This window comes from Lipotes vexillifer, unplaced genomic scaffold (assembly GCF_000442215.2).
Source record: "Lipotes vexillifer unplaced genomic scaffold, Lipotes_vexillifer_v1.1 scaffold695, whole genome shotgun sequence".
NCBI classification, from domain to species: domain Eukaryota; kingdom Metazoa; phylum Chordata; class Mammalia; order Artiodactyla; family Lipotidae; genus Lipotes; species Lipotes vexillifer.
The window spans coordinates 69,443-90,302 of NW_006798057.1; the positions used below are offsets into that span (position 1 = coordinate 69,443).

A 20,860-nucleotide genomic window follows, 5' to 3' on the forward strand; every position below is an offset into this window, starting at 1 on the left:
GCCGCGGAGCACAGGCTCCGGACGCGCAGGCCCAGCGGCCATGGCCCACGGGCCCAGCCGCCCCGCGGCACGTGGGATCCTCCCGGACCGGGGCACGAACCCATGTCCCCTGCATCGGCAGGCGGACTCCCAACCACTGCGCCACCCGGGAAGCCCCAAATGTTGGCTTTTGTGGCAAAAATTTTTCCAACAAATTGGATGACAGCCCAATTCAAAGTCATCTGATTTTCACAGTGCAATCATAAAGAAGGTTTTTTGGGTTTGGGTTTTTTTCAAAACACTCAAAGGCTACATCAAGCCTCCTAATGCCTGTCTTAATATTTTATTCTTCAAATCATTCCCTTTTTAAATACGTCTAAATCAAAGTCATCCTTGTTGGTCTTTCTCTTCACTTTTTAACTGGTCTGTTGGGTACTGAAACATCCATAAATCATCTAAGAATCTTAACACACAAAGAAAGCACAGGCCCAGAGAGATGCACAGGCTAAATGAAGAGGGGTTTCTGAATAGGGACTAATTTTTTTTTAAATTTTATTGGAGTATAGTTGATTTACAATGTTGTGTTAGTTTCAGGTGTATAGCAAAGTGATTCAGTTGTACATATACTGATACATGTATTCATTCTTCTTCAGATTCTTTTCTTAGGTAGCTTATCACAGAATATTGAGTAGAATTCCCTGTGCTATACAGTAGGTCCTTGCTGGTTATCTATCTTATATGTAGTAGTGTGTGGGACTAATTTTATAAGTGGTATATTAGTGAATATTTTGCTTTCCTATCCGACTCTTGAAACTTCATAACCGCAAGAACTTGGATAGTGAATTCTAATGTAATGAGAAGCCCCTGTACATGTACTTTTATTACCTGTTTATACAACAAGAAGGGACACAAATCTTGGTCTGAATATCTTAAGATATATAAAATATATCTTGGTCAGGACCACATTATAAATGACTTTTTTTTTTAATGCAACATAATACTGTACCAAGGTTGTAAGGGAGTTCCTTTTCATGTAGAGTCTCTCCAAGTACTGTAGTCCCTCATCTTTTAGTAACTCCAATGGGAAATGCTGCAGATTCCTATAATTTAAGAACAAATTCTTGTGCTTTTCCAGCCTTGCCACAGAGATCGTCTTACACAGTTCAGATGCCATGACTGAACATATTCCCATCAGGCACACTGAAGCACTACATCTTGTCAAAACCGGTCCATTTCTAAAGAGAACAAAAAAATGGAAAATTATGATACTGCTAACAAACGTTGCCAAATAAACCAGTTAGCATATATAGCTATTTGCAGACATTAAAAAGTTATACATCAATTCCTATATTTTTCTTTTATAACAACTAAATTTTCACACATATTTAGGAGATTAAAATGAATAACTAATAAAAATACTCTCACTATTTAAGCAATATTTACTACTTAGCAGAAATAGTCCTATTTGAAAAAAATAGTTCTTGAACTTGAGATAGGAATCCCTAAGAGAACAGAGACCAGTTTCATAACATGCAACCAAAGAAAGAGCTTAAAAAGTTACATACAGCAAACCCATTTCCTTCTTGAACTACCTCATTTTGTCTTTAGCTTAAAACATTTTAAAAAAATTAAATGTATATAATATATAACTAGATCACTTACAACTTCATTTTCTTCACTTTTTACTACCTAAATATTGTCCTATATTCTAATATTTTCTTTCTTTTATCTCTTTATTCTCTTTTCTTTCTTTCTTCTTAGCTTTGCAGATGATTAGAAGTAGCAAAGAAACAGGCCTGTGAACATAGAGTTTTACTTATTTCAATGAAAGAAGAAATACTGCACTAGGAAATAAGAATCCTGTACTTTTCTATTACAATCTTTCTGGGCCTTAGTTGCCTAACATAAAATGTTGACAGCAATTTATTGGTAAGGGCCAGAACCCAGAACAGATTAAATTCCTTTCTAGCTCCAAATTGACAAGGATAGGAAGAGAAATAACATTTCCCATCTTATCAACTAGCTACAGGGCAGAAACAAACTTCACATCACTTACCACAAGAAGAAACAAACTCAGAGATTCAATAATTTGTCAAACAGCTCATAAGGGAGCAAGGATTTTTTTTTTCTTGGACTGGGGAAGGGTGTCCAGCAGATTTCAAAGCCTGAAGTCTTTATACACACAGACTGACAGGATCCCACAGGATACTAAGAAAATGCTAAAACACTAAAAACAAGTTGAGCTTTGTTCAAAGGTTCTACTCTGGTTTTCCTGGGCACCCTTTCTCAAACTCTCCAAAGAGAAGTACCTTTCAAAGAAAATGTTTTTTCTTAAGAAAAACTATTTTCACAGGGAATTAATACCAAGTTAGTACAAAATGCAGTAACATAAGCTTTCAATAAGCAGAGTTTTCTAAGTTTTTGGTTATTTTCTATTATTTCCAAACTCTTAATTCCCAACTAATAAGAAAGTATTTGCTATTTTATATAAAACATCAGAGAATATGGAGTATTCAATTATATCCCTAATGCAACATGAGAGTCCAGTACCTTCCCATATTTATACTAGCTACTCACTTACTTATTTTTATGAGACATATTACTTGAATTTGAACGAGATACTCAATCTTTCCACATCTTAGTTCTCTCCCTGTAAAGCAAGGGGAACTAGGCTAGAAATAACATCGTTGATTGTATTTAGAAAGGGAAGCTTTCTGGGTAATTATTCACTGAAATAGTAAACTAGAAGCCTTTTAGATGTCTCACAAGCATCTCAAACTTAACACATTCAAAAAGAGTTTTTGATATTCATCACCAATCCAAATCCTCCCCAGTCTTTCCAACCACCAGGAAAGCCGGAAGTCATGAATGATTCCTCCACCACCTCCAATCTATCACAAGGCGTATGGTTTCCATCTCCAAAATACACCTCAAATCTATCCACATCTGCCCAAATGGAAAGCCACTGTCATCTCCTGCCTTGCCATATGTATTACTGGTCTCCCTGTGTCCACTCAAGTCACTTTGCAATAATCACTTAGCTGGGAGCCTTTAAAAAAGTAAATCCAACTATGTCTGTCTCTCTTTCTCAGGTAAACTTGCTCCCTAGTCACATGCATTCTAAATAAACCCTTCAAAAGTTTATTAAGAAAAAATAAAACTTAACAAGTATTGAGGGCTCTTCACAATCTGGCCCCACCCACTTCTCCAGCCTGGCAGCACCCTCCCTGGCTTCTCACCAAACTCCTGGGCTTTTCTAGTGCTTGAAAGTTCTAAGTTCTTCACACCACTTCCTGCTCTCCTTTAGCCTTTGAAAGCACTGTCCCAACGCCCTTCAGGTTTCAATGTAAAAATCACTTCCCCATCCCAAGCTAGTCTTCTCTCTTACTCTTTCTTTGTAGGACTCTTCACAATTTGTAATCTATATATTTATTGGTGTATCTATCTATCGTCAATCTAGCCAAGAGACTGTACCGTAAGCTCCTGAGGGCAGAGACCTTGCTGTTGTCTTTACATTTGTATACCTGCCTCTAGCACAAAGTAGGCCCTCAAACAGCTGATGAACAACTGACAGTAGGACATGTAATATTATAAGGTAGATTTTTTTTCACCTCTTATCTAAGGTCAGCTTGCAGATACTATATGCTGAGTGCGTGCTATGTGCAATAAAGATCTCTCAATCCTTAAAACTCTGCACTGCAATAGACATTATTTAGCCTATTTTATAGATGAGGAAACTGAGTTTCTCAGAGGGTAACTTGCCAGAATACCAACCCAGGTGTTCAACTCCAAAGCCTGTGCATTGCTCTACAAGGCAGACTTCCATGAACTTCAGTGGGACCTGTGCTTCTTCCTATTATTATTTAACTGGTAGGCAAAGCTTATACAAATCTAAGACTACAAAGCAAAACCCACACTCCCTGATGGGAAGATCCAATAAGAGAATACAGTGTAACCTGACGGCTTTCCTTCTAATCCTGCTGATCTTGCTAGGAAGGCAGTTTGGGAGATGAAATCTACACAAATGAAATCTGAAAGCTTTCAATAATAAATAATGGTAATGGTTTTCCGTATGCATTCACTGGCAATGCACAGCCTTTACCAGCATAATTTTCTTACACATATTCCCTTCACTACCTCTTATCTACGATTAAAAGCAAATGGTATACTTAATATTAGCTGTATACAACTGCACCTGCATAACAGTTTTCTGACAGGTAAACACCAATCCACTCTATTATTATTTAAAGCAAACTAACCTTTCCATCTTAAGAAAATTCCACACATTTTAAAACAGGTGTGTTTTAAGGGAAAGGAGTCCCTTAGATTGACTTCCGTACTTAATTCAGTGGAATGCCCACTCCAATTTCCTAATATTGTAGATTAATGAATTAAAACCCGCACATTAAAAGCATTTATTAAAGGTTATTTTCTCAGTACTGAAAAGAAGGCTGGCAGAAGTCTTCGGCAAAACACCTGCCGTTTTGCCCGAGTTAACGAAACACTCTGGTTGGTAGAGTTTGGAAGCAGTGAGCCCAGGGGCAGAGATTTCACAGACCCGGTATCGGGATTCTACGACCACCGAGGGCGAGGAGGGCCCGGCAGTTGTGTCGACCCGAGGCCCGGGCGGGCCCGCTCGGGCCGGGGTCCACTCGCTGCAGCCCGGACGCTTCTGCCAGGCCCGGCCTCAGGGCCGGGGGTCGGGCCAGAGGGCCTTGCTGCGTGAGCCACCCGAAAGGGCGAAGTGCCACACTCACCTCGACCAGCGGAGCCAGCGCTCCCGGGCGCAGGGTCGCTGGACGGCAAGCCGGGACTCGGCGGGCGGGGCGGGGCGCCGGGAGGGGACGGGGCGGGGCGCGTACGACGCGGGGCGGGACGGGGCGGAACCCTCACTTCAGAGGGTTGGGGGAAGACAGAGAGGAGGAGAGGAAGACGGAACCTCGCGATAAGGCTCCGCCGTTCTCGCGGTTTTTACGATAGATCGCACGAGAGGCTTGTTTTCCAAGCGATGTGCCTATTGGCCAACAATGTGGCTTCTCCGCGACTTGGCCCCGCCCCTGGCCCGGTCTTTGCTTCCGGCTCCGGCTTCCGGGTTTGTCGGCCCGGGTCAAAAGCTGAGATCAGCTTTTTGCTCAGAGTTTTGAGGGGGTAGTTTAGCCGGCTGCAGCGTCAGGGACCGTCAGTAACTGATCAGTTCTTTCTTCATGCATTCACTGACGCACTCGTCCTCTCAAGGCATACGTTGAGAAATTACAACAGTAATAACGCCCAGTCGCTTTACTGTATACCAGGCAGCGTTCTAAGCTCTGTGCATAGGTTATCTCAACCCTCACAACAATCCTATGACACAGGTACTCTTACTATACTCGTTTGACGGATGAAAAATTTAGGTCAGGTAGGTTTATGTAATATGGCCAAGGTTAGTAATCAAGTAGTGAGCTTAAGCCCAGTATAAAAGAAGTCACTGCGCGCTGGCAGGTTCGTTCCAGGAGTGAGGCAGTAACCTAGTCTCTGCTCTTGAAATACCGTAGGTCTGCTGTGAGAAACAATCGTTAAAACGACAATAACAACTTTGTAAGTTAAATATTCTGGCAGTTCCTAGCATGACTGAGTAGGCCATCAATAAATATTTCTTCAAGACGGAATTTCCTATGTCAGCAGGAGTCAGCAAAGGAAGAGACCTTTATGATGGTAAAAAGAAAAAAAAAAAGCATTGTTAGGGAACAGCAAAAACAATTTTTAAGTACCTTGCTTGTTAACATGACAACTTTTCTTCTGAAATGAAGTTTTTAAAAAATTTCCTCTCATGAAACTACTGTTATTTATTGTTCTTTGGCAAGCTTGATGTTGATTATAATGTAGCAGTTCATTGTCAAGACATCCTGACTTTATAGATTTACGTTGGTTTATTTAATTACTGTTAGAGGTAAATAACCTAGAAAGCAGAGTTATATTAAATAAAAATAAGACCTATCTCAAAACAAAGTATGAGTTATAATGAAATACTTACCAATTATCTATTTAGTAAACCAGGTCTTCAGAAGTTACTGAAGTATATGGATGGTATATGTCATGTACTTCTTAGACCTTTTATACAGGTTTGCAAATACTTAAGAATTTGTAGTACTTAGAACTTTTTTGCTAGACTTAAAATGAGGAAATCTTCAATTTATGTAAAATCAAAAATCTTTCGGTTATTAAAGATCAACCCAAATAATATATATTTGCTCCTAATATTGAAGAGTCACACATACAAAAAAAGACAACTATAGGTAGAACAGTTTTTAAAAAGTAATCAATGTTAGTCTCTTAGTTTTCATTTCTTAAAAAACGAAATATTTTAATACATTAATTTGACATCTGATATTTGATCATGAAAAATGAGTCATCTTAAAACAACTTCTGCCCTCTGAAACTGACACAAAAGTAGCCATGTGATTCTTCGTATTAGTATATTATCCTATGGCCACTCTTAAAAGTTCTCTAAATTTATCAAGTGTCAGTTTCACATTTTGCCTCCCTCAGAACAAGGTGGAGGGACTTCCCTGGCGGTCCAGTGGCTAAGACTTCCCTTTCCAATGCAGGGGGTGTGGGTTCTATCCCTGGTGGGGGAGCTAAGGTACCACAGTCCTCCTGGCCAAAAAACCAAAACATAAAACAGAAGCAATATTATAACAAATTCAACAAAGACTTTAAAAAAGGAAAAAAAGTCCACATCAAAAAGGTCTTTAAGAAAAGGGGGGGGGGATCCTCTAATACAAACTAGCGATTGGACAATCTTTGGCAAACTTTAACATCATCAGGCAGCGATACCACTTTAAGAAAATTCCAAGGAAAGGACAACCCCATTTTAAAATTCCCACCTCTGGCTCCCAAGGATTGGGTTGCAAACTTAGATAAAACACTATTCTCCACTCCCTATTGGTGCATGCTCTATCATTCATTCTCCCTGGAATTTTGTGAGATACTAAGTTGCTTTATGGGAAAAGGCTGCGCCAATTTAGTCTGGAATTGCCCTACTTTAGACTTTTTCTGGTTATCAATCTGTACAAAGAATCACCAAACTGATACAGCGTGGACCAAACTGATAAATCAGACTGCCGAGACAATTGTGTAATTCGATCGAAAAAGAAACGGACAACCTCTCAAGCACATCGGGTATTTGACAAAGGATTTTACGACACAGTGAGAGATGTAAGAGTTAAACTTTTCTGATTTTTTTTTTGCTAGTTTTAAAGGAGTAAGTGTCAAAGGAAAAGCAGATAAAATGCAGGCATAATGTAAGAGTGGCAGGAAGAGAGTTTCAGAGGGTGTTTTTAGAAAGAACATTATTCGCAGATCAGTAATGGATTTTTGAATGGTAAAAAGGGAAAAAGGTAGTAAGATTAATAGTAGATTATTTTATGCTCCAAGAAGCTGTAGTTTTTTGTTGCTTTAATATGGATTTAGAGGAACACAGTAATATTATTGTAATTATCAGAGGAAATGAATATTTTTGTATGTATATTGTCTTACCTAGCATAATAGACAATCCAGCTGTTAAAAGATATGAGATAATTATCATCATCTTTGGACCCAAGTTTTGTGTATATTTGTAGATTCGGAGATCCAGGGACAGATCTGCTAACAACAAAAGAAAACATAATATTGGTATATGAAACAGAATCAGTAGGTAATGAATGTAAGGATAAATTCTCAAAAATGAAATCCAGCATTTATACTTTCAAAAATGATATTTTCACTAAAACTAAAATATAAAAGTTCAGGAAATACTGATAAATGAGGATAATGTATATTAAAACATATTTGAAATAGCAACATTTTTTTAAAATCCAGCCCAATAAAAAATTCCAAAATATAACATCTTAAAGATTCTTCAAACATTAATTCAACTAGTAAATATAATACCTAGTAGCACACCTATACCTCTACAAGGCCTAACTCAGAGTAGGTATGCAATAAATATTTCTTGAGGGTTCTCTGTTAATCCATATATGGGGATATAAAGTAATAAAATACAGTCTCTCAAGAAGCTCATACTCTAGCTGGGAGAAAGAGACTCAAAAAGTTTAAATGAAGACTTCTGGATAGTTTTTGGTGCATAGATGACTGCTGTAGACCCTAGATGCTTCAGGTTCTCAGATCAGTGTGAGCAGAAATATTCAGGGAGAGATTCACAGTAGGGTTAAGACACATTTTGAGCTTCAGCAATGAGCAAACTTTCAGTAGATAGAAAAGGAAAGAAACGGCATCCCGGGTAGTGGGTGAGTTGTTAGCAAATATGTGCAGCCTAAAGAATAGAGAATAATTAGCTCTGACGCAGCAAAAGCTTCATTTGGGGACCTTGGTATAATAAAAAAATTTTTTAAAAGCATGAAAACTTACACGAAAAGTCAAAATTGCTAGAATTAAGGAGTTTGGTCTTGCGTTTTAAAGGTAATATTTGAAAAAGATAAAACTGACATTGCAAGAACAGAGACCAGAAGCTATAAATAATGGAGTGCAGATTGGTAACAACCTCGTAAGACATTTTCTCCAAATACCTTCACATGGTTAAATAATATAAATCTTGATGCATTTCTTTCTATTCTTCTAAAGCATTGAGCTTATTTTTTGTTAAACACTACAAATATAAATTTTATTAGATGAGGTGTTAGTTGTGGTGTAATAAAACAGTAAAAGTAATTGTTTACATTGCATCAGTTCTTGCTCCTTTTCCCTCAGAATTTAACGGTTTCTTGTTTCCATTTAACTGAATTGAAGGAATTTCAACCAAAAAAAAAAAAAAGTTGTGACTGAAGAACACCATGGGAAGATGGGAGATATTTGTACTCAGACTGTAGGCTTTCACCTGATCTGTTTCTCTGAGACAAAACTCAGTTCCCTACCTCAGTGAGCTGCTACCATGTACCAGATGATATCCTCAGTGTTGGGCAAAAAAAGGTGAATCAAGAACCATCTCCTCCCAAAAAAGCTTCAGGGATACCAAGCAGGATATTTGTCTCCTGCTTCAAAATTTGCTTCAAAGAACCTGAAGTTCATCTATTTTAAATTCTTTTTTTTAAATTGGAGTATAAATGCTTTACAATGTTGTGTTAGTTTCTGCTGTACAACGAGGTGACTCAGCTATATGTATACATATATCCTCTCCCTCTTGGACCTCCCACCCACACCCCCAACCCCCGCATCCCACCCATCTAGGTCATCACAGAGCACCAAGCTGAGCTCCCTGTGCTATACAGCAGGTTCCCACTAGCTATCTGTCTTACTATTCTAAATTCTTGATCAGTGGTTCCTAATCGGATAGATGGAGAAGGAGGTTATCTCTAGCTGTGGAAAAGAATCCTGAGACAAAGTCCCCTGATAACAAGTGTGGCAGATTGCAATGCTCGCCAAATATTCCATTTACTCCCCTGGATATCTAGCCCTCTTTGGAGTTAGGGAGCAAATGAAATATTAGCAGAAGTGAGGTAGGTCACTTAAGGGCAATGGTAGTGAAAAGCCCATACACAGTTTTTCAATCTCTGTTAGTCTACCATGACTCCTATTGATGTACAGTTAAACCTTGGTCAGCCTGGATCTCTGAAAGACTGTGGATCAGACATTCCCACTCCCCACCTGCATCTCCACCCCTACTAAATCAAGTGAGTCTGTAGCATGTAGGAGTTAGTATCTTACCTCATTATAGCCTAACTGATCCTGACTACCTAAGCTCTTATCAGCTTTTCCCCTGAGGATATCGGCATTTCATTTATTTCAGTTTTCTTAAGAAAAAAATGCCCTAATCAACTGAGTTTCATCTATCAGGTAGATGATACGTTTGGGGGAAAATCACACTATTGGGGGAAAATACCATCTATTCGTAGAGCCAGAATGTTAAGACTGATTTTCAAGATTTTTGGAGCCTCTGCCATATTGTCTTTAGGAATCAGTGCTGCCCTATCTTATGAAAGTCTTGTAAGATAAGATGTACAAAAGTCAGAATTACATATAAAACTGCATGGTGGTTTCATAGCTATTTTTTAACAGCTTTAGTAAGGTATAATTTACATACTATAAAATTCACTGAATTTAAGGATATAATTCAATGATTTTTTTAGAAAATTTACAGAGTTGTGTAACTATCACCACATTCCAATTTTAGAAAATGTCCATCACTATAAAAAGATACCTCATGCCCATTTGCAAGCACTTCTCATTCCTACCCCCAGCCCAGGCAATCAATAATAAAATTTCTGTCTCTATAGGTTTGTCTTTTCTGGACATTTAATACATTATTGCAAATGGAATCATACAATATGTGGTATTTCACATCTGGCTTCTTTCACTCAGCATAATGTTATTGAGGTTTATCCATGTTGTAGTATGTGTCAGTCCTTCATTCCTTTTGTTTTTTTTATTAGAGTTGATTTAGAATATTATACTAGTTTCAAGTATACAACATAGTGATTCAATATTTTTACAGATTATATACTCCATTTAAAGTTATTACAGAATAATGGCTATATTTCTCTGTGCTGTACAATATAACCTTGTTGCTTATTTGTTTGATACATAGTAGTTTGTATCTCTTAACCCCATACCCCTATCTCACTCCTCCCCACTTCCCTCTCCCCACTGGTAACCATTAGTTTGTTCTCTATATCTGAGTCTGATTCCATTTTGTTATATTCATTCAATTCTTTTATTTTTTTAGGTTCCACATGTAAGTTATAACCAGTATTTGTCTTTGTCTGACTTATTTCACTAGGCATAATACCCTCTAGGTCCGTCCATGTTACTGCAAATGGCAGAATTTTATTATTTTTTATGGCTGAGTAATAATCCATTGTGTGTGTGTGTGTGTGTGTGTGTGTGTGTGTGTGTGTGTATCACATATTCTTTATACATTCATTTGTTGATGGTTGCTTCCAAATCTTGGCTGTTGTAAATAATGCTGCTATGAACATTGGGTGCATGTATATTTTGTTTTATTTTCTTCAGATATATGAGTGGAATTATTGCTGGATCATATGGTAGTTCTATTTTTAGTTTTTTGAGGAACCTCCATACTGCTTTTCATAGTGGCTGCACAAATTTATTCTCGCCAATAATGTATAAGGATTCCTTTTTCTCTGCATCCCTGCCAACATTTGTTGTTTGTGGTCTTTCTGATGATAGCCATTCTGACAGGTGTGAGGTGATATTTCATGTGTATTTGATATGCATTTTTCTGATGATTAGTAATGTGCATCTTTTCATGTGCCTGTTGGCCATCTGTATGTCTTCTTTGGAAAAATGTCTATTCAGGTCTTCTGCCCATTTTTTAGTTGGGTTGTTCGTTTTTGTTATTGAGTTATGTGAACTGGTTATATATTTTGGATAGTAACCCCTTATTGATCATAGCATGTGCAAATATTTTCTCCCATTCAATAGGTTGTCTTTCATTTTGTCAATGGTTGTCTTTGCTGTGCAAAAGCTTTTAAGTTTAATTAGGTCCCATTTGTTTATTTTTGCTTTTACTTCTTTTGCTTGAGGAGACAGATCCAAAAACAATATTGCTACAATTTATGTCAAAGAATGTTCTGCCTATGTTCTCTTTTAGGAGTTTTATGATTTCAGGTCTTATATTTAGGTCTTTAATCCACTTTATTTTTGTGTATGGTGTGAGGAAATGTTCTTGTTTCCATTTGCATGAAATATCTTTTTCCATTTGCTCTCTTTAAGTCTATGTGTGTCTTTAGCTCTGAAGTGAGTCTCTTATAAGCAGCATATAGATGGATCTTGCTTTATTATCATCAGCCACTCCATGTCTTTTGATTGGAGCATTTAGTCCATTGACATTTAAAGTAATCACTGATAGGTATGTACTTATTTCCACTTTACTAATTGTTTTCCAGTTGTGTTTGTAGTTCTCTGTTTATTTCTTCTTTTTTTGTTTCTTCCCTTGTGGTTTGATGATTTTCTTTATTGGTAGGCTTGTATTCCTTTCTCTCTAGTTTTTGTGTATCTACTATAGGTTTTTGATTTGTGGTTACCTATATATATGTTGACCTATAACTATATCTACTTGTTTTAAAAAGGTAGTCCTTTAAGTTCAAATGCATTCTACAAGATCTACAGTTTTTTCTCTCCCTCCACCCCAAAATTTTGGGTTTTGATGTCATATTTTACATCTTCATTTTTGTCCCTTTACTGATTATTGTCATTATAGTTGATTTTACAATTTCTTTGTCTCTTGATCTTCATACTACCTTATTTAAGTGGTTGATCCTCAGTCTTTACTATACATTTGCCTTTACTAGTGGTATTTTTCCTTTCCTATAGATTCTTACTTCTTGTTATAACCTTTTCTTTTCCATTTAGAGAAGACCTTTTAACATTTCTTTTAGGGTAGGTTTAGTATTGATAAACTCTTTCAGTTTTTGCTTGTCTGAGAAGTTCTTTATCTCTCCTTCCATTATAAATGATAATCTTGCTGGGTAGAGTATCCTAGGGTGCAGATTTTTCCCTTTCAGCACTTTGAGTATGTCACACCACTCATATATCACACCACTCCCTTCTGGCATGCAAAGTTTCTTCAGAAAAATGAACTAATTTGTCTTATGGGGATTCCATTGTATATGACTCTTTGTTTTTCTCCTGCTGCTTTAGAATTCTGTCTTTAAATTTTGCCATTTTAATTATGATATGTCTTGGTATAGGTCTGTTTGGATTCATCTTGTTCAGGACCCTCTGTGCTTCCTGTACTTGAATATCTGTTTACTTCTTCAGGTTTGGAAAGTTTTTGGCTATAATTTCATGAAATAAATTTTCAACCCCCTTCACTCTCTCTTCTCCTTCTGGGAACCCTGTAATGCAAACATTGGTAACATTAATGTTATCCCAAAGGTCCCTTAAACTGTTCTCATTTTATGCATTTGTTTTTCTTTTAGCTGTTTGATTGGGTGATTTACATTATTCTATTCTATTTATATTATTCTATCTTAAATTGTTCTATCTTCTACTTATGCATTCTTCTGTATCACCTAGTCTCCTATTAATTCCTTCTAGTGTGTGTTTCATTTCAGTTATTGTACTCTTCAGTTCTGACAGGTTCTTTTTTATATTTTTCTAGTTTTGTATTAAAATTCTCACTGTGTTCATCTATTCTTTATTCAGTTAGCATTCTTATTACCAATGAATTCTTTACCTGCTGAAGGATTCTTTACCTGGTGAAGAATTCTTTACCTGGTGAAGAATTCTTTACCTGGTGAATTGTTTATATCTATTTCTTTCTTTTTTCTTTTTTGGCCGTGTTGGGTCTTCGTTGCTGCATGCAGGCTTTCTCTAGTTGTGGCAAGTGGGGGCTACTCTTAGTTGCAGTGCACAGTGTTCGCATTGTTGTGGCTTCTCTTGTTGCAGAGCACAGGCTCTAGGCATGCAGGCTTCAACAGTTGCAGCATGTGGGCTCAGTAGTTGCGGCCTGCGGGCCCTAGAGCACGCGGGCTTCAGTAGTTGCAGCACATGGGCTCAGTAGTTGCAGTGCGCAGGCTCTAGGGTACACAGGCTTCAGTAGTTGTGACGCACAGGCTCAGTAGTTGTGGCTTGCAGGCTCCAGGCTCAGTAGTTGTGGCGCACAGGCTTAGTTGCTCCACAGCATGTGGGATCTTCCTGGACCAGAGATCTAACCCATGTCCCCTGCATTTGCAGGCAGATTGTTAACCACTGCACACCAGATAAGTCCCCCATATCTGTTTCTTTAGTTGTTTTTTCAAGGGTTTTCTCTTGCTCTTTCAATTATGACAAATTCCCGTGTCCTCTCATTTTGCTTAACTTTCTCTATTTCTATGAAATTAGGTGAAATAGTAACCTATTGCAGTCTTGAAGGGGTGTCCTTATGTGGAAGCATCCCTATACAGTCAGCATGTCCCCAGTGGCCTTGGTGGGAGAGCGGGATATGGCGTGAACACAAGTCATGTCTTTCCTCAAGGTGAACTGGCAGCTATCACCTTGGTAGAAGTGAGGCTGGAGATGGAGGGGCTAGAGCCAGAGCCAGGTGTGAGCCGAGGCTTCCCCTCTGCTCAGTGGCTTTTACCACCATATTGGGGTTGGGAGTGGGTGTCAATTCCTGAAGCAGAAACCCTGAGGCTTGGGCCCAAGCTGCCTCAGTTCCCTTCAAGTGTGTGCTCTCCTCCCTCCCAGCACTGGCACCACTGCCCCAGACGGGACCTGTACTTGAGCAAGAGGGGCTGGTGTGGTCACTCAACATGTGTCAGTGTGCAGGCTGTGAGTCCAGCTGGGGTCAGAGATCTGGACTGCTTTTGATGTGTTGCCCGTGTAAGCAGCCGGAATGGCTGCCCCTGCCCTGTTCAGATGCCACCTCAGGCCCAAGACTCCTTTGTCTCTCACAGCTGGGCTCTCCCCATAACCTCAGCCACCCCTGCCCTAGTATGGAGATAGATGCACCACAGAGCAGGCAGGGCCTGCGTGGGGTCTCAGCATGTGTTGGGGTGTGAACTGTGGTGGTCCAGCCACGGACAGAGACACAGCTTTTCTGATGAGCTACGTTTAGCACCAGCAGTGGCTGCCCCTGCCCTCTAGATGCTGCTTCAGGTCTGAGCCAAGTCTGTGTCTCACAGCTAAGCCCCCAAGCAGGACTTCAATATTCACTCAGCTTAGGCTGTGGCGCACACTGTAGTAATCTTGGGAAACCAACCAGTCACTTGCACAGCCCTCAGTCTGCTCCCTCTGCCCTGCCTTGGGAGCAGTCAAGTGGGCACATGATACTCGTGAGTGGAATTCAGGCTTCCCACAGCCTTCCCGTTAGTCCCACTGGCATTCCAACCAGTCATGGGGACTTGTCTTCCCTGTGTCAGACCCCAAGGCTGGGGCACCCAATATGTTGCTCAAACCACTCACTCCCCAGGGAGGATCTCTACTTGTATAATCTCCCTTTTCCTCTGAATCTCCTCCCAGAGGCACAGGTACTGACCTGATCTCATCTCTTCTATTCTTGCCTGATTCCGTGTGGATCTTTCTTACAGCCATGTTGTACAGGAGTCTTTTTGCCAGTCTGCAGTTAGTTTTCAGTGAGAATTGTCCACGTTTAGATGTATTTTTGATGTATTTGTGGGGGGAGGTGAGTTCTGTGTCCTCCTACTCCACCATCTTTGATCAGTTCCCTCCTCATTCCTTTTTATTGCAAAATAATATTCCATTATATGAATACTACCACATTTGTTTTATCCACTCACCAGTTGATGAGCATTTGGATTGCTTTCAGTTTTTAGCTATTGTAAATAATAGTGCTATGAAGATATTCACAAGGTTTTGTGTGAATGTGCTTTTAGTTTTCTTGGGTATATACCTAGGAGTGGAATTGCTGAGTCATATAGTAACTCTGTGTTTAACTTTTTGAAGAATTATGCAACTGCTTTCTAAAGTGAATGCATAATTTTACGTTCCACCAGTGTTGAATGAGGGTTCCAACTTCTCCAGATCTTCACCAACACCTCTAAATGTCTGTCTTTTTGTTTATAGTCAGTCTGGTTGTTGTGAAGTGGTTCTCATTATAGTTTTGATTTGTATTTTCCTAATGACTTATAATTGTACCTTTTCATGTGCTTATTGGCCATTCATATATCATCTTTGTAAAATATCTATTCAAATCTTTTGCCTATTTTATAATTGGGTTATTTGTTGTCTTATTATTGAGTTGTAAGTGTATTCTAGATAAAAGTCCTTTATCAGGTATATGATATATTTGCAAATATTTTGTCCCATTTTGTGGGTTGTCTTTTAGAGCAATGAAAGTTTTTAATTTTGATAGAGTCCTATTTATCTATTTTTTTCCTTTTATCCCTTGTGCCTTTGGTGTTGTATCTAAGAATACTTGCCTAACCCAAGTTCATGCATAGTTTTATGTTTTCTGAAAGTTTTATAGTTTTAGCTCTTACTTTTATGTCTGTGATCCAGTTGGAGTCAATTTTTGTATATGGTGTGATGTAAGGCTCCAACTTCATTCTTTTGCCTGTGCCTATCCAATTGTTTCAACACCATTTATTAAAAGGACTATTTTTTCCTAATTGATTTATCTTGGCATGCTAGTCAAAAAATAATTGACAGTAAATGTAAGCGTTTATTACTGGATTCTCAATTCTATCCCATTGAACTCTATGTCAGTACTTATGTCAGCACCACACTCTTTTGACTATTGTAGCTTTGTAGTTTTTTAAAATGGGAAGTGTGATTCCTCCAAGTTTGTTCTTCTTTTTCAAGATCATTTTAGCTATTTTAGGTCTCTTACATTACCATAATGAATTTAAGGTCAAATTCTGGGGGGGAAAAGGCAGCTGGAATTTTAGTAGAGATTACATTAAATCTATAGATCAATATTTAGGTAGTATTGCTGTTTTAATATTATTAAGGCTTCTAGTCCATGAATATGGAATGTCTCTCCATTTATTTAGATCTTCTTTGACTTCTTTCAGTAATGTTTTCCAGAGTGAAAGCCTTGTACTTTTTTGTTAAATGTATCCTAAGTATTTTATTCTTTTTGATGCTATTGTGAATGAAAATTTTTTCTTAATTTCATTTTCAGATTGACAGAAATACAATTTTTGTTTCTTTGGTATCCTACAAACTTGCTGAAATTGGTAGTTCTAATAGGGTTTTACTGTTGTTTTTGTTTCTGTTTTTTTTTTCTGTGTGGATCCCTTAGGATTTTCTACACAGAAGGTCGTGTCATCTAATAATAAAGTTTTATTTCTTCCTTTCTGATCTGCATACCTTTTATTTCTTTTCCTTGCCTTATTGCACTGGCTAGAACATCCATTAAAATCTTGAATACAAGTGGTGAGAGTAAACATATTTGCCTTGTTTCCAACCTTAGGAAGAAAGCATGCAAACATTCAGTGTTAAGTGTGATGTTAGCCTTAAATTTTTAAAATCAAGCCTTTTATCAGGTTGAAGAAGTTTTTATCATAAGTGGGTGTTGGATTTTGCCAAATAATTTTTCTGCAGCTATCAAGATAATCATGCAGTTTTTGTCCGCTATTCTATTAAAATGGTGTAGTACATTAATGATTTCAGATGTTAAACAAACTTTGTATTCCTGGGATGAATCTCCCTCAGTCATAGGGTATAATCCTTTTTATATGTCACTAGATTTCATTTGCTAATATTTTGTTGAGGATTATTTTGTGTCCATATTTATCAAGGGTATTGGTTTGTTGTTTTCGTGGGTTATCTTTGTCTGGCTTTGGTATCAGGATAACACGAGCTTCAGTATCAGGATAATACTGGCTTAGTAGAATAAGTTGGAAAGGGTTCCTCCTCTTTTTTCTGATAGAGTTTGCAAAAGGTACACATTATTCTTTTCTTGAAAGGTTTAGTAGAATTCACAAATGAAGCTATCTGGGCCTGGGTTTAACTTTATATGAATATTTTCAGTTACTAATTTATTTGTTATAATTCTATTCTGATTTTTTATTTCCTTTTCATTCAGTTTTGGTATTTTGTATCTTTACAGGGTGTTTTTCCATTTCACAGCTTTTTGCTGCCTCAGCTTACATATTGGCAAAGTTGGTGTTTAACTAGTACACTCTCATACAGTCATAATGGTTGTTATTTCCTAGGAGCCAGTAACTTCCTCAAGCCTCCCTACAGCTCCCCCCAAGTCAGCACCCAAAGGTTAACACCTGGAACAGCAGGGGACATTCAGAACCCAGCTCCAGCATAGTTGCCATCCATATGGATTAGTTGGTCCTCCTGCTATACCAGTTATTAAATATTTGAATATCACCTCTTGGAAATGGAAGACTGAGACCCCGCTTCAGACCTCTACTTCCTCCCACTTTGATCTGGTGCTGATCATGTGCTTCAGCATTCTACTGGGCAGGTCTGGCAGAAGGAATAGTATCAATTGATTGGGTATGTCTGACTGGCAGTTGTGGGCCAGTGGATTGAGAGGCCTGGGAAGCCGAGCCCAAGAGGGTAATGTGTGGGCTTGGGGTGATTTCTACTGAAAATTTAAATCCCAGCGATGGCTATTACAAAGAAAAGAAAAGTGACTGATGATAAGCGGGTAGCTCAAAGTAAGTGAACTGAAAAGTGTGTCTTTGTGCTAAAGGTGTTACTGTATGGTGCCACACACATTGAAACACATATTTAAAGAAAGGTCACTGATTCAAATGCTTCCAGAAGCCAGGCAGGTATCGATAACATTCCTCATTTCACTGATTCAGAGATGCACATTTCTTTTGGCATCTAAACATCTCTGAAACTGGAATTCATGTTACAACCGATGGTAAGTCATAGTTTAATGGCAGTGTTGTTTCTGTCTTAGTGTTATAAAACACTAGTGTGTCATAATCAGATGTTTTAGATTAAATTCAGTTCAGGAAATGAGTGGCTAGTGGCATGGGCCAGGAAAATCACATCCTTTTATGTCAGCCTTGCACTTTGAAAGAGAGGTATGGATATAGAGACCTATTCTTCTACAATGAGAAAAACAACAACACAGGAGGGATGACAAATGGCAACTACTTTGTTGCTTCTGTGTCCAGGAATAAACAGAATGCAGCGGCAACTGGCAAACTAGAGAGTGGATCCTACCTCCAGGGGCAGCTGCCTCTCACCTCCTCCCCGCACCTAATTGTTGCCTGTGGTGACATAGGCCCAGTGTTGACAAGTGTTAGGTGTCTTCAAAGGAAGCCAGAAATCTAGAAATCTAGATCTTTATGTGAAACTTCTAATTTTTAAATAATGGCTCAATTTTTTAACTGGCCAAAAGGAAAAAAAAAAGGGAAGTAAAGGGATTAGATCCAACATGTGAGTGCTCAGATTATAACCTCTGTTTTAAGGATTCACTATTAAGAGAGACCATGAAACAAACCAAAAGTAGAGCAAAAAAAATGAAAAAGAAAAATCAATTTCAAAGTTTAACACTAGGTTCAGAGGCCCAGAATAGCAAATACTGCAGGACATATTACTTATGCAGCTTTTAAAATTTCACCTCTGCCTCCCCTAAACAGAAGATAAGAAAGTGTGGTAAAATCTGGTAAAGATATTGCATTTTCTGATTATTAAAATGTGAATACTTTAAAATTGCATTCTTAGGTTTACAAAGCAAAAGCATTTGATTCCTACTACTATATATATTGTGGTCAGTGAAAGGGTGAATGATGTGGTGGGAAACCACCAAATTATTAGAAGACCAGGGTCCTGATTCTGGCCATGCAACATAGGGCAAGTAATTGAGCATCTCTCAGCTTCATTGTCCTCATTTATAAAATAGGGATAATCATACCTGCCTCTGTACCTCACATGGCTATGGTAAGGGCCACATGAGATAAAATATGTGAAAGTATAAAGTGTTATGTAAATATCTGTTGTGGGTATTTCCCACATTACATGAGTAGTTGGGACAGCACAGGTTCTGGAATCTCAGACTCCCCATCCCAAGCTACTGCTGTTTCTCTAGACCACAGCACCTACTGAATTGTTTGTCTCATCTTGCCAATAGGGCAAGAGCTTATTATAAAAAAAAAGTCAGCCAACATCTTAGAATTGGAGCCTCTGTACAGTGTGGCTTAGGCAAAGCTTAGATGTTGAACCTGAAAGATTCTCTTTTCACATTTTGAAGGGCTACCCAGGAATGAGGGGTTTGTCTGGATTATAGTTCAGGCTCTGTATCTTTCTCATAGTTTGACCTTAGGCTTGTTCCTTCCTGCTATGTTTGATATTTTCATTCTATATTGCTTTATGAAGAAAAGAAAAGCTCCTACTTCCTTCCTGGTGAAAATGTAAAGCTCTATTTTGGATTATTAAGGAGAGGGCACACTTCAACACTTGCCTGTAGCCATCTCAAATCTTATTTGGAAATAGGCATGGAATAATTTTTAAAGAAAAGGAAAAATTATTAACTTTAAAGGTGTCATTCAGAACTAGTGACCTGTTTCTAACTACTAAATTAGACATTATTTATAAACTTTCTTCCATAACCTCAAATTCAATCTGGCTGAGACAAAATTGATTGTCTAATCAATAGGACAATTGTTCTCTATCTCGCTACTTCTTTTCATGACATCACCATTTTTAAGGGTTGGTAAGCATTTTCTGTGAAGAGACAGATAGTAAATATTTTAGGCCATGAGGGCCATAGGGTTTTTGTTACAACTCTTCACTTCTGCTGTTGTATTGTGAAAGCAGCCATAGACAGCATGTAAGTGAACGAACAGGGCTGTGTTCCAATAATGCTTTAGTTATAAAAACAGACTGGGCAGGATTTGTCCCATTGCCAAAACGTGCCAAGCCCTATTCCAGAGTCTCAGATTGAAAATATCAAGAGTCCATCTTGATTGTCTCCCTTCTTTAATTTTTACATCCAAGTAGCTCTCAAATTACAATAATTATTCCTTTCCGTAATCCCCCTCATCCCTCCCTTCCCTGCCCTTTCCTTCCCCCTGCTACTATGCACCTGAATTCATTCTCTACAATTGCAGCAACATACTCACCCAGTGATTTTTTTCAACTCGTGGTAAGAAGATGGCTTCAGGACCATATTCATTTGCTGAAGAAGTATCAGAATTTCTTGGGGGAAGTTTTAAGAACCATATAGAATATTCTCAATTTATTTTTAGGGAAAATGCCTACTTTCTCAGAATATAAACTATAGAAAGTAAAACTTGATGAAATCGTCTTGAGTGATGGATCATGGTTAAAAATGGTCGTGAAACAATGCTCAAATTTAGAAATTCCTGAAGTATGTAGTGCTTACATTTGGTGATGCTTAATGTGATGTTAGGTGGAGCACAAACACTTTAAATATTAATATGTATGTTTTTATTTTAAAGTGTATTAGGAGAAAATATAACATCAAACTCATAATGTCACTTATTGTTTATTAGGATGAAGCTGA

General features: G+C 38.2%; 2 protein-coding genes across 2 annotated transcripts in view; one reads left to right on the forward strand and one right to left on the reverse strand.

Annotated features, from left to right (window-relative positions):
* The window catches only part of LOC103082109 (leucine-rich repeat-containing protein 28), a gene marked incomplete at its 3' end in the record, with an annotated part of 33,879 nt that extends 29,097 nt beyond the window's left edge, over window positions 1–4,782 (reverse strand). The window contains exons 1-2 of the mRNA XM_007470091.1: window positions 4,737–4,782; window positions 986–1,214 (exon numbers count right to left, since the gene is read on the reverse strand). Coding sequence (XP_007470153.1) covers window positions 986–1,171 — 186 coding nt within the window. The remainder of the gene's footprint in view (window positions 1–985; window positions 1,215–4,736) is intronic.
* Window positions 4,783–6,924: 2,142 nt separating this feature from the next.
* TTC23 (tetratricopeptide repeat domain 23) overlaps window positions 6,925–20,860 on the forward strand; it is a 109,216-nt gene continuing 95,280 nt past the window's right edge. Inside the window, exon 1 of the mRNA XM_007470086.1 lies at window positions 6,925–7,173. The gene's annotated coding sequence lies outside the window, so the exon portion shown is untranslated. The remainder of the gene's footprint in view (window positions 7,174–20,860) is intronic.